The sequence below is a fragment of the Manis pentadactyla genome, chromosome 4 (genome assembly GCF_030020395.1).
Source record: "Manis pentadactyla isolate mManPen7 chromosome 4, mManPen7.hap1, whole genome shotgun sequence".
NCBI lineage: Eukaryota > Metazoa > Chordata > Mammalia > Pholidota > Manidae > Manis > Manis pentadactyla.
Genome location: NC_080022.1, coordinates 8668924 through 8682625, shown reverse-complemented (window position 1 = coordinate 8682625; position 13702 = coordinate 8668924). Strand labels below are relative to the sequence as shown.

Genomic DNA, 13702 nt, shown 5'->3' with positions numbered 1-13702 from the left:
GGGTTTCCACCTCCCTTAGCAACCTGACGCCTGCGCCGCGCCCCTCCCCCGCGCGCCCCGCCCCCGGCTGCGCTCCCGCCCCGGCCGGGCTACTGCAGCCGGAGCGCACGCGCCGCGATTGGCCCACAACCGGAAGGTGAGTGATGGCGAGGCGTGGGGTCCCTGGGCGGGGGCCCGGGAACCCGTGACCACCCGCCAGGTGACAGGAAGCGATGGAGCCGGCCGGCCCGTCTGGGTGGGGGCGTCTCTGCCTCCCCTGTGCCCGCTCTCTGCGGAACTAGTGTTAACTAATCCCCGATCCCAGCCACCCCCGGCGACCCCCAACCCTGAAGCCACGATTCACTTTTGGCCTTCGGCCTAGATGAAGGAACCCCGGGGAAAAGGCAACCTTGAAACGGGGCCAGGCCTGGGCCCCTGTCCCCCCAGCTGCCCGTGACCTAGTGACACGGAGACTCTATTTACAGCCTTCGAGCCACCCGGGCGCCGAAGGCATCCTTCCAGCTCCAGCCTTTTACACCTGCCGTCCTGCTGAAAACCTGAAGAGCCGTGGGCCGCTGGCACGCTGTCCCCAGTGCCCATTGAGTCGGGCTGAGCAGTGGGTACAGGTGCCCACTCGGACCTTTCTGGAAGTGGTGGGATCCCTGTCCCCCCACTACTTGGTGATTGGCAGATTAAGCAAGTGGTCAGTAAACGGCAGAGGGTTATTTTAAGAATGGAGTGGCAGTGCCTGGCCCATTAGCGCCCAATGAGTGTTGTCTGTTACTACCATGTGTCAGGCACTGGATACCACAGGCAGGATACTGGGCCCTGGGGTCGGGGAGCTGGGGGTGAGTTCACAATTACAAACCAAGGTGCTATGGCAGCCTGGCTTGAAATGATTAATAGCACGAGAAGGAAGCTTCGAAACATACTGTGTGCCTGCCACATATTGGGAATGCTTATTGAACAAATGAAAGAGCAGAGAGTTTACAGGTGGTTCTGCCTTGCCCACTCTGGGATTTGTTCCGGCAGACAGTGAGGCCCTCTCTTGAATTCGGGAGAAAGACCAGATGGGATGATCTTGACACTGTCCTCTTTCTCCCTCCCGATGGCCAACCCTGGTGACAAATAGGGGTTTTAGGTTAGAATCAATAGGCATCCCTAGGGAGAGAAAACATTGACACTAGAGTTTTCACTCTGGTCTTGACTTTGACTTTGGATGGATGTATCAATGTGTGTGATGTGCATTTGTGTGTGTTTTGGGAGAGAGGAACAGTGGATTTCATCAATTTCTCAAGAATCTAAGCCTGCCAAAATGGTTAACCCTGGCTTAGCAGTGGATGTTCTCTGAAAGAAACATATTTGGCTTGGTTCTAATGCTCCGTGTCTCCACACACTGGATTTACTAAATGTGTTTGCACATTGCTGTGCAAGAGTAGTGTTTTGTTTGAAGTGTCTGCCTTTATTTTCCCTGCCAAACTGCCCAGTGGCACCGTGCCCGCTGCTGGCCTTCCTGTGGTTGCCGTGTTTCAGGGCTTCTCATGTGGTGGTTGTGCAGTCACTGTCATTGTTTTAACTGACTTCAGGGGTGTGTGTAAGGAGAAGGGCCTGGAAGGCAGGCACAGATGGGACAGCCTCTGTTCTGAGTTGACATAAATTCATGTCCTTACTGAACTTGGGTCTGGCTGCTTTTGGAACCCAGCCAGTGTCAAGTTCTAACCCATGACAGGGTCCTCTGGGAGTAGCATGAACTCAGGAGAAATCTGGCTGCTTTGTCAAGCCCTCATCCCTTTCCTTCCTGCATGCATACAAACTGTTCCCAGGAACGGGAGAAGTTCCAGGCAGAGCCAGACTCAGCTATTCCTTCTTTGGAGAGCGAGCCAGGGACCCTGGACTCATCTCCTGGCCTCTTCGTCTGCTGGCCTCATCTCCACCCAGCCCTGCGGCCTCCCGCCGCATTCTCCTCCCAGCCGCCCTCTACAGCTAGATCCTCCGCCCTCCCTCTTGCCTGTAAGTCTTGCCCCCGCCCCCTTCCCCCACTGAGGCCCCAGCTCCAACTCTGGGCTCTTCCCTTGTCCCAGCTCCTCCCATTCAGACACACTCGCTAGGCAAGGCTCTTCAGTTTCTCCCCTACCCACTCTGGGTCCAAGCTGGCAGAGATGGACCATCCAAAACCCAAGATCCTCCCAGGGAGGCACCGCTGCCCCTCCCTAGGAATGCGGTCCTCCGAGGTCAGCAGCCCGAGGCTCTCAGCGCCACCCTCTGTCAGGTAGCTGGTACCGAGGATCCTCGGGCTGAAGGAGCATGGTTTTGAGCCGGGTGGGGGCTGTCGCTGGGAGGCAGGCAGCAGCGGAGGGCAAAGCTCTGAGTGAGGCGGCAGACATTCGTGGCCGTGGTGTGCAGAGCCTCTGGGTGGGGGCATTGTTACCTTCGCTGGCCTTCTCCCTGCATGGAAATGCAGCATCTCTCCCTTGACGCTGCCTTGGGGCCTGGCTGCCGGCGCATTGACGCTCCTTGCACCCCCACCCCCACCCCGCGCAGCAGGAACCCGGCCATGGTGGATGAACCCAGAGGGAACGGCGGCCCCACGCCCCGCTTGGAGGGCAGCAGTAGCAGTGACAGCTCTAGTTCGAGGTGTTCTACACCGGGGCTGGACCCCGAGCGGCATGAGAGGCTCAGGGAGAAGATGAGGCGGAGGATAGAATCTGGCGACAAGTGGTTCTCCCTAGAATTCTTCCCTCCTCGAACTGCTGAGGGAGCTGTCAATCTCATCTCGAGGTGAGCTGATGTAGAGTTAAGGAGAAGGGCCAGAATGGAGGGAGGGGAGCGGGGGAGAAGTAAATTGTCAGCCCTGAGGCAAGGCTGCACTTTGACCTGGAAGAGAAAGGTAGCAGAGGGGGTGGAAAGGAGCAAAGGCAGGGTAGATAATTTGATCTGCAGCTTCTCAGTTGTCTGTAAAGTCCCTGCAGGCATCAGGAATTTTTAGGCACATTCTTCCATGGGTTAAAAATGTGGAATCTCTCCGACTGCATTCTTTGGCGGAACCTGGGGCTGTCTCGTGAGTACAGTTTAGGAAACCACAAAGCAGCTTGGAGAACATTTTCAGCAAGTTAGGAGTTTGGATTGTGCCTCTTGAAATCTGGAAATGCCTGCTGAATTACGTTAGCACACTATGAATTGCAGTTCCTTTTTTAAAGTTTACGCCTTTTACCGTTCGCTTTTCTCATGTGTTTCTCCCAAGATTTTGACATTTAGAGGCACGAAATATTTAAATGCAACATGTCATAGCTTGTAACACAAGTGTGTGTGCACACCCGTGGCTCTTAAGCCTAGTTCTGGACAGTGGTCTTGTTCTACAGGACTGCTGGCCACTGCAGCAGGACTGGGGGGGGCAGCATGACCCTCTTTTCTCCTGTTCCTAGAATGAGCCTCTCCTGCCACTCTGACTTTCCCCAAACCCTTACCATCCAAATGTCTGAGATAATAAACGTGCAAGCACTTTGTAAAGACCAAAGAGCTGCTCTCACACAAAATGGGTGCATTGTTGTTGTGTATTATTCTCCACAATAGCAGTAACTATCGTCATAGTAGCTCACATTGATTAAGTGTTCACTGTGTACCAGGCACCGTCCTGAGAGCTGTGGAGCCATCTATCATAACATCCTCACAGTGCTGTTCCAAAATAGGTACTATTCTCTGCCACGTTTTAGAAATGAGGAACCTCAGAGAGACCCAGATTAATTTTCCCAAGATCACAAGGCTAATAAATAGCAAAGCCAGAATGAATGCAGGTTGGTCCAATTCCAACCTGCACGCGATGCTTCTCTGTCAGACTCCATGGGAAGGCAGTAAAGGGTGGTGTGCTCCTAGAAGCCCCTCTTCAGAAAGAAATTCACTACAGGTTTGACCGGATGGGGGCAGGCGGTCCCCTCTTCATAGATGTGACCTGGCACCCGGCAGGGGACCCTGGCTCAGACAAAGAGACCTCCTCCATGATGATCGCCAGCACTGCTGTGAACTACTGTGGCCTGGAGACCGTGCTGCACATGACCTGCTGCCGTCAGAGTCAGGAGGATATCACTGGCTACCTGCACAAGGCCAAGCGGCTGGGCCTGAAGAATATCCTGGCGTTGAGGGGAGGTGTGGAGCCAGTACTCTACTCTCTGGGGTCTTGTTTCACCAAAGGCCTCCTCCGTCCCTGGAATGGTCCTTCACTTTCCTCTGGGTCCCACACGGAGCCTGCTTAGGCGCCTGTCTGCCAATAGCATCAGTAGGCATTGTGGGTAGTGAGTACCGTGGGCACGCACATGGAGACACCTCTTAACCTCTCAGCCTCGACGTAGGAGTTCAGTCAGGAATGCAGTGGTGCCTGATAACCCTGTGGCCCAGCTACCCACAGCTTCATTGATCACTGGCCATGTCCAGCTCTTAGCCCCGTCAAAGAGTACAGGCCCGGCATTTATCCCACAGTGAGAATAGCTGCATTTGCCTCTGGTGCCTGCTGGCATTGGACCACCCAAGTGTGGGAAGAGGGGTCCTGATGGTGGGACCTTGTGGCCTCATGATGCCCACCACAAGACCTGAGATGAGTAGAAGATTCTCCCGGGAGGCCAGCGCTCCAGGACGATGGGAGAGCCAGCAGGGGTTGGGTGAGGGTGCCTGAACACACCAGGGTTGAGCAGGGAAGAGATCTCAGATGCTTGAGGCTAAAGGAACAGCAGCAGCCGTCCCTGTTTACCACTGCCAGCGCACCCTGCAGAGTCGGTGCTCAGTAAGTGTTTGACAGGTTGGCTGGCTGCTGTCTTCTTTCCCACTATTTACCAAGTGTTGTGCTAGGAAGAGGAGACACAAACTCCAGTGAAGGCTTTGCCTTGGGGCAGCTCACGGGCCTGGGTGTAGGGGTAGGGAGAAGGAACATAAAGGCCATCAGAGGTTGGCGAGACCCAGTGACCGTGACCTCCACCAACCCTGCAGACCCCATAGGTGATGAGTGGGAAGAGGACAAATGCAGTTTCAGCTATGCTGTGGACTTGGTGAAGCACATCCGAGGCGAATTTGGCGACTACTTCGACATCTGTGTGGCAGGTGAGTGGCGGGAGTGTCCCAGTGGGTGGGATGGAATGAGCCAACCAGAGGAGAGCCTGCCAGGAATCAGTTCAGGAGCCGTAACCAGGGGGCCCCAGGGGCCTGAGCTGGTTCCCCCAGGTTAGGGCGGGGCCCACCTGGATGAATTAAACACATCCTTGTCTCACTCTGCCAAGGGCTGCCCTCCCAGGTTGCCACTGCCCCTCAGGTTCTGTTCCTCTGCCTTTCTGTGCTTTTTGCCTGCGTCCCAGGCCCATTCTTCTTTAAACAAAAGAAGAATGTTTATTAAGATTCTGGAAATCTTAGCACTCAAGGTCAGGAAATGGCATCAGACCTCACTAGGAGCTGAAACCAAGGTGCAGTCAGAACTAAGGCCCTCCCTTATTCTCTCCAGGCCACATAGGCCCCCATCTCTGCCCCCCATTGCACATATGCTCCATGCTTTGTCCAGTAGGCCTGATGTGTATACCTTTCCACACACGTGACCAGCCACCCACCTCCTCCCAATGTACACCGTCAGTCCCGGCCAGTAGCCCACACTGATGGATTCCAAATTCCCAGGAAGGAGAATCAGATCGGCTCAATTCCAGCTCCAAGGGCTATAGCCAGGAGGCAAGGTTCACCTGCTAGAGATGGGTGGGTGGGCTTCCCTCTTGCCGCCACTCGCTGGATTGGGCCTTTAGCTTCTCACATGGGTATGGTGAGGCAGCGTGTGCCAGGGAGTAATTTGACTCATCATCTTGGGATGACAATTTTTCTCAAATATTTTGGGGAAAATCATATTTTTATATTAAAACAAGCATGGCTACATTAGGAGTAGCATACCAAAATGATCAGAATTTCAAAAAGCCATGTGTCTTCAAGGATAGTACTTACTGCAGGTGACGTTGGACTTACTACCAGGTCCCCAGGTCCACTCTTTTTGGTCAACAAGTGTCCGGGTGATGAGGGTAGGAGGTCCTGACAGGGAGTTTGTAATGCAGCGAGCATTTCCAGGAATGATGCAGCCAGTTAACTGGGGGACATGCACATGTGCAATGGGCATTGAATGGTCCTCAGTGGAAACTAGCAGAGCTGGGAGCTTACAGGGGCTGAGTGGTTCGGTTCGTCACTTGTCTTGAGGGGGTGAGAAAGACGATCAGTGGGGTAGAAAGACCAAGCTGCCCACGGCAGAAAGAGGGTACCACAAACTGAGCAAAACCCAAATGTAACCAAATGCTGGATTTGTTTGGTGATGTCGAGATTTTATGGATAGTTTCAGCTATTAAAACCTCATTGTCTTCCCACCCCCTCAGCCCCCCGACACAGTAGTGTTTCTTTCCATTTTTTCTGACTTGGGGTTTCTTAAGAACAAAACTGCCTTATCACAGCAAAGCAGCTTGGCTCCCGAACATTCTGGCTCTCGGTTCTGCCCCCGTCCTGGCTTGGGGCCCTGCTTGGGCCGTGGCTGAGGAAGCCAACACCGCCCCTGTGGTCTCATTAGGGCCTGTGGTTGTCCTTGCCAGCTGGGCCACTAGTAAGTTCGGATCATGAGCGAAGCAGTCATGGCTTCACCGAGCTAGTGAGGAGCCCCATGCTGTCCAGCCCACCTCGCAGGCAATTCAGAATCCCGTCCATCTGCGGTGTCCCTAGCACGTGGTCCTGGCTGCCCGATGTTACTTTGTGGGGCTGCTTGTTCCCTTGTCGGGCAGCTCTGGCTGCAGCTGCCCTGGGCTCTGCCACCAGAAACCACACAGATACGACTACAGGAGACTCAGTTAAGCTGCAGCCTTGTCCCCGTGACAGACCTCTGGGTCTTTAGAAGTTTATATTCTCTCCATGTTTTCCTTCAAGTGAAACATCTTCATTCTCTCCTATCTTTGCTTGTGTAACATGGCTTCTGATTTTTACTCTCATGGACCTCAGAGTAATGTTAAATTAAAAGCATGGTTCTCATCCTGCGCCTAGACTCAAGCCCAACACCTCAAATGCTGCCTGACCAATGCTGTGTGAAGCGTTTTCTCTTTCCTCTGGCCACAAAGCACAGGCCCAGTTTGCCCAGCTAGTTGCAAAGGCCGTGAGGCAGGAAGAGTGTGGGGAGTTTGGAGCAATCCACCTCTCACTGTTGTGGGGGTGGGGGTGTGTGTGACTCTAAGCCACCTCTTACCCTCCTGTCCAGGGTGAGGGACACGTCAGTGAGCCCAGCCCCTCCCCGTTCTGGCCTGTCCCTGCTGTGGAATTGGGAGGTATGAGTCCAGAAGCCCCGAGGCAGAGAACTCCGTGATCCCAGCTTTCTGGTTTCTTTATCGCTCCCCTTGAGCAGGTGGAGCCAGCCTCTCCCCATTGTCGTCCCTACCGGCAGGTTACCCCAAGGGCCACCCCGACGCAGGGAGCTTTGAGGCCGACCTGAAGCACTTGAAGGAGAAGGTGTCTGCAGGAGCCGACTTCATCATCACCCAGCTTTTTTTTGAGGCTGACACATTCTTCCACTTTGTTCAGGCTTGCAGCAAGATCGGCATTACCTGCCCCATCCTCCCGGGAATCTTTCCTATTCAGGTGAGGGTCCCAGGAGGTCTAATGGACTCCCTCCACCCCGAGCCTGGCACAGGCCAGGGTCTTGGGGTGAAGTGCCAAGTTCACAGGCGAGTACTTCGATTGCTCATTAGATTTCCCATCAGACAGACGCTCTAGTCCTTGCAAAATGCCAACCTACTTTGGGTAGCATTTCTCTACTTTCCCCCACCAAACAGCAACAGTGTCTGTTGGAGGGGCTTACTGACAAGTGTCACTAAAAGAGATGATAACTCTCCTTATACATTTTGGCTCAGTCAGTGTTTCCCAAACTTAGCTGTCATCAGAACCATTTGATGAGCTTTTTCAAAAGATGGCCTTCCAGATCCCATGCCTAAAGTTCTGATTTAGTAGATCTGAGGTGGGGCTTGGCAATTTGTGCATTCTTAAGTTTTGCAGGTGAGTCTGATGATCAGGGCGGCTTGGGAACCACTAGCTTAGATGACCACGGTGTGATCCGTGAGTACACGTAGGGGCTGAAGGGCCAGTGGCAGGAACGCTGTGGGTAGCTGCTCTACTCTGCAGAACGGAAAAGGCAGGACAAGGCCAGGGTCCTTGTACGTTATGGTCTAACAACTTTCCTGGGTCACTCTATGTCACCAGCGTGGCCAGGAGACGTGGTGGCGGCTGAGAAGGGGGATAAGTATTTAGGGGGAGAGATGGGCTGGGAGATGGCTCCCACAGCCCCCCTGTTCTGGGACAGGGCTACCACTCCCTTCGGCAGCTGGTGAAGCTGTCCAAGCTGGAGGTGCCGCAGCAGATCAGAGACGTGATTGAGCCAATCAAAGACAATGATGATGCCATCCGCAACTATGGCATCGAGCAGGCTCTGAGCCTGTGTCAGGAGCTTCTGGCAAGTGGGTTGGTGCCAGGCCTCCACTTCTACACCCTTAACCGCGAGATGGCTACCACAGAGGTGCTGAAACGCCTGGGCATGTGGAACGAGGACCCCAGGTGAAGCCAGTGACCTTGAATTCAGGCCCAGGAGCCACAGAGGGAAGTCGGGTGGGCAGGGAACTTGGGTGTCATGGAATGAGCAAGCCCTAGCTGGCTGGCTGCCCCGGGGGTGCAGAGGGCTGTCTGTGCCATGCCTAGGGCACCCTGGAGGTTCCAGTCTCCGAATGCCATGGGCAGCTTGACATTTGCAAGTCAGATTGAAGAATCCAGGCTTAGTGGTGCCCCCCTCCTCCCTGCTCCCTCTAGCCAATCCCTCACCCTTTCCCCACTCTTGCCCAGGCGTCCTCTGCCCTGGGCTCTCAGTGCCCACCCCAAGCGCCGGGAGGAAGACGTACGTCCCATCTTCTGGGCCTCCAGACCAAAGAGTTACATCTACCGCACGCAGGAGTGGGACGAGTTCCCCAATGGCCGCTGGTGACAATCTTGTGGATGCAGCCTATTTCTTGGGAGAAGGGAGGCGGAAGGAGTTTGCATGCTTACGGTTGAGCCTTTAGGAGCAGCAAGGGGCAGGATTTACAGGAAACCCCCTGGGCAGGTGGGTGCACCTGTCCCTCTGTCGGGAGCCCAAGGCCAGGAGTGTGCCTTGACCTCTGGGCTTCTCCTCCGACAGGGGCAATTCCTCCTCGCCAGCCTTCGGGGAGCTGAAGGACTACTACCTCTTCTACCTGAAGAGCAAGTCCCCGAGGGAAGAGCTGCTGAAGATGTGGGGGGAGGAGCTGACCAGCGAAGAAAGCGTCTTTGATGTCTTTGCCCACTACCTCTCAGGAGAGCCGAACCGGAACGGCTGCAGAGTGAGTGACGCTGGGCTGGGCTTCCTGCCGCCCTCCCCTGACCCTGGCCCCCTGTGCTAGGGTGCCTGATCCTGTCATTGCCCCAACCCACTGCCTGTCTCCCAGGTGACGTGCCTGCCCTGGAATGACGATCCCTTGGCGGCCGAAACCAGCCTGATGAAGGAGGAGCTGCTCCGAGTGAACCGGCAAGGCATCCTCACCATCAACTCTCAGCCCAACGTCAACGGGAAGCCGTCCTCTGACCCCATTGTGGGCTGGGGCCCCAGTGGGGGCTATGTCTTCCAGAAGGTGTGGCAGGGACATAAGGGGCTGCCCCACCTTGGCTGGTACCCAGGGACTCCCCAGAGATGGAGCAGAGAGGCCTTTCTCTCTGGGCACTGTATTCCGCATGGCAGTGATCAGAATGGACAGGAGCTTACGCTTTAAGTCAGACAGATCTGTGTAGGCGGTTACTTGACCCCCTGAGCCTCAGCTTTCTCTTCTATAAAATGGGGATGTATCACATCATGTTTTGGGGATGCAACGTGGCAAAACATGTAAAATGCTTAGCAGGTGGGAAGAACATGGGACGTGTTCCCTAACTGGGAGCTGTTATTACCCTCCTGAATTGACACCTTTTTTCCAGGGCTGCTGGAATTAAAATTACAGTTAGTCTGGAGTTAGAAAACCCTGGGTTTGAGGACCAGCTCTGCTGTTTGCCATCAATGCAGCCAGGTTGCTCAGCTTCCCTGATTTAGTTTCCTCATGTGTAAAATGGGGATAAGAGTGCTCACCCTGCAGTATTATGAGCATTAGGGCAAATAAATGTCAGTAAACCCAGCTTGATTCCTGTTCAGACGGTTGGTGCTTGGGAAGCCCTCACATCTGTTCCCATCCAGTGAGTGGGGAGCATGTGTCTGGCCTCTCATACGTCTTAGCTTCTCAAGCTGGGCCTCCTAGACAGCTTCTAAAATGGCTTCTCCAGGGAGCCTTCCGTAGTTGGAGGAAGGGTGGCAGATGTCCCTCATACCTGTCCAGACTGAGAAATTTCATGTACCAGGTCCCCTCCCATTTGCTCATTTGTTTGCCAGCTCCACAGTTCGTGATTCGATCCACATGGCCACTACTCGTCCTAGAGCCTTACGTGTCCTGCCACACGTATCTTTGTGGGGCCCTCCCTGGGACAGTCGGGGGCTGGCATCTGGTTTTCAGAGCACACAGGCACTGGGCAGCACACAGGGGAGGCGTCTGGCCAGGACTTGGGGCTGATGGGAGGGGCTCCTCTCTCCTCCCACAGGCTTACCTAGAGTTCTTCACGTCCCCTGAGACTGTGGAGGCACTTCTGCAAGTGCTGAAGAAGTACGAGCTCCGGGTTAATTACCACATTGTGGATGTGAAGGTAGGCCAGCTGCCAGGGTTCCGCCAGTACTCTGCAGGGCCCCGGTGCCAGGGCCAGGGGCACCCACGTTTATTCTTCCATGCAGCAGTCACCAAGCATTTAGCCCTGGCCAGACAATGTACAAGCCAGATATGCAGACAGATCCAGGCCTCTGCCATCAGAGAGCTGCCTCCCTGGTGAGGGAGCCCGATCAGTGGATAATTGTAATTCCAGTTACACTTTATAACAACACATTTCAGTGTAGGATGCTGGAGACCCAGGGGAGTGACACCTAACCTGGCCAGGGAGTGTCAGGGAAGGCTTCTCAGAGGAGTCTGTATGGCTTGAATCTTTAAGGACGAGGAGAAGGGCGTTCCAGGGAAAGGGCAGAGGGCATGCAAAGGACTGACCACACCGCCTGTGGGGACGCTGCTGAATGGGTTCAGAGTGAGGCTGACGGGTAAGGTGGGTCAGGTCCTCAGGGTCTCGATTCTCCTGCTTGGAATTTAGGTTTTCCCCTAAAGGCAAGAGGAAGTGTTTCCCAGCAGTGAGTGACCGGCTCCACGTTACACTTTAGGCGGTCACAGCGGGCAGCTGTGGGGATGACAGGGCCAGGGAAGACTAGAGTCAGAGCCCGGGTAGCAGAGAGGCCCAGCTGGGCTAGACACCAGGGGACCGACGGCAGAGGGGGCAGTCGGCAGTGTGGGCTGTGGAGCTGGTGGAGCAGACCGGCAGGAGGAATACCCTGGGTGGCCTCTAGGTTCCCGCAGCTGTTCACGTACTCCTGGAGCTGTGGGCTAGAGGTGGCAGGGGCAGAGTGTGCTGCAGAGGTCTCTGCCCCAATCTGCTTTTGTCCCCCACTCCCACTCAGGGTGAGAACATCACCAATGCCCCCGAGCTGCAGCCCAACGCCGTCACTTGGGGCATCTTCCCTGGGCGAGAGATCATACAGCCCACGGTGGTGGATCCCGTCAGCTTCATGTTCTGGAAGGTGAGGGGCCCAGGAGCGGGGCTGCCCTGCCCACCTGGGAAACCCTGGCCGGGCAGTGTCCTTGGGTCCCGAGCTCGTGGCTGGAGGCCACAGCCCCAGGGCTGGCAGACCCCACCCCCCAGGCTGCACGCCGACTCCCACGCTGTTTCTGGGCTGGGGGTGGGAGGTGGCACTGGCGGTGGGCATTTTTTTAAAGTTATTATTAAGATATCATTGATATATAGTCTTATGAAGGTTTCACATGAAAAACATTGTGGTTACTATATTCACCCATAGTATCAAGTCCCCCCGACACCCCATTGCAGTCACTGTCCATCAGTGCAGTAAGATGCCATAGTCACTACTTGTCTTCTCTGTGCTGCACTGCCTTCCCCGTGACCCCGCACACACCATGTGTACTGATCATAATGCCCCTCAATCCCCTTCCCCCTCCCTCCCCACCCGCCCTCCCCCACCCCTCCCCGTTGGTAACCGCTAGTCCCTTCTTGGAGTCTGTGAGTCTGCTGCTGTTTTGTTCCTTCAGTTTTGCTTCGTTGTTATACTGGCAGTGGGCCTTTTCTATTCCTGGAAATGTCCCCTTGGGCAGCGCCACAGGCCCTGAAGGGACTGAGCTAGAGCCCTGACCCCAGGGCAGCCCTCCTAAGCTTGCCCCTTGTCTGCCTGTGTGTCTGGGTGTGTGCATCTGTGGGCGTGTGTGTGTGCAGGACGAAGCCTTTGCCCTGTGGATTGAGCGGTGGGGCAAGCTGTACGAGGAGGAGGCCCCGTCCCGCATGATCATCCAGTACATTCATGACAACTACTTCCTGGTCAACCTGGTGGACAACGAGTTTCCGCTGGACAACTGCCTGTGGCAAGTGGTAGAAGATACATTTGAGCTTCTCAACAGGCCCACCCCAGAGAAGGAGACGGGAGCTCCGTGACCCTGCACCCCGAAACCTTGATGCCCCACTTTCTGCCTCCCCAGTCCTGGTTCTCCTGGGGATCCCTGTTCTCCTTCGTTTCTCCCCAGCCCTGGCCTCTACTCCTCGATATGATGATGGCAGCTAGATGGGTGTGAGGCTTCTGGACTCTGGCTGGACTTGAATTGGCCCCAGGCAGGAGTGTAGGGTTCCCCACTCGGCCTGAAGTCTTTGTTATTCTGTGAGCACCTCCCTCCTGCAGAGGACCCTGGGAGCAGAACACCATCCCTCCTGAGAAGGGGAGGAAACTGGCTGTTGCAGCCCCTAAGAGCCAGCCTGAGACTGCCTGTGACCTTGCACTTGGGGCCTGTGTAGGCCTAGCAAAGTGAACTCAGGGTGTTTGCAGAAGAGACACAGCAAAGTGAAGGCGCACCCCCTCGACCCCTATGACGTCGGCAGCTGACCCTTCCTGCTTGTGATCTTGGAGTCAGACTACTGCCTGGCCTGCCTGCTTGGCTGGACCCAGCACAGGCTCCTGGACAGTCCTTGGGCTGAAACCTAGTAATGCACACATTTCTTGCCACCTTCTACCTGAGAGTTCAGCTGGGTTTTCACCTTTCTGTGATGGTGGTTTTGGAAACAGTTGTCTCTACATTCTGGTGGCTCAAGAAAGTGCCTCTTAAAGGTTAAAGGGCATCCGCACTGGTACTTGGTGGAGCCTGTGGCCTTCCCTTTTTGCCCTTGGCCATGGAGGGCTACTCTGTGCATTATTGTCAAGGACAAAGATGAGGCTCTCCGAAGCAGGGCTTATTTCTTCCGGCTTATTAGGTGGACCCTCCTCCTGCCAGCTGCTCCCTTGCCCTGTCCAAGAAGCTATCTGCCTAGCACTGCTCCCCAGGATTCAGCCCCCAAACTCCACAGCCCAGGGTGGTGACTGGCAAATGCACATAGGCTGTTCCCTGCCCCCATCCCTGCTGTGCACCAGGAGGAGGGTGGGGGTGGGTGTCCAGAAAGCAGCCGATAGCAGGGGGAGGGTCCGGTCATAAGTATTCTTCCTTAGCTTCCTGTGCCACCTAGCCGGGCACAGGGGCTG

The 13702-nt window shown here is 55.3% G+C and overlaps 1 protein-coding gene across 11 annotated transcripts; it reads left to right on the top strand.

The window, feature by feature from the left end:
• The first annotated feature begins 1 nt into the window (after window position 1).
• Window positions 2-13409, top strand: MTHFR (methylenetetrahydrofolate reductase). Of its 11 annotated transcripts, XM_057499728.1 has the most exons (14): window positions 2-136; window positions 465-682; window positions 1803-1989; window positions 2521-2757; window positions 3881-4119; window positions 4954-5064; window positions 7406-7599; window positions 8318-8568; window positions 8851-8985; window positions 9182-9362; window positions 9468-9650; window positions 10639-10740; window positions 11591-11710; window positions 12415-13409. In XM_057499728.1, the coding sequence occupies exons 4-14, from the start codon at window positions 2534-2536 to the stop codon at window positions 12628-12630; spliced, it is 1956 nt and encodes a 651-aa protein (XP_057355711.1). In that variant the 5' UTR covers window positions 2-136; window positions 465-682; window positions 1803-1989; window positions 2521-2533; the 3' UTR covers window positions 12631-13409. The 11 variants fall into 11 exon arrangements, with proteins under 11 accessions (XP_057355711.1, XP_057355713.1, XP_036781042.1 ...); XM_057499730.1 differs by lacking the exon at window positions 1803-1989 and having other exon boundaries at window positions 2524-2757; XM_036925147.2 differs by lacking the exon at window positions 1803-1989.
• The last annotated feature ends 293 nt before the right edge of the window (window positions 13410-13702 follow it).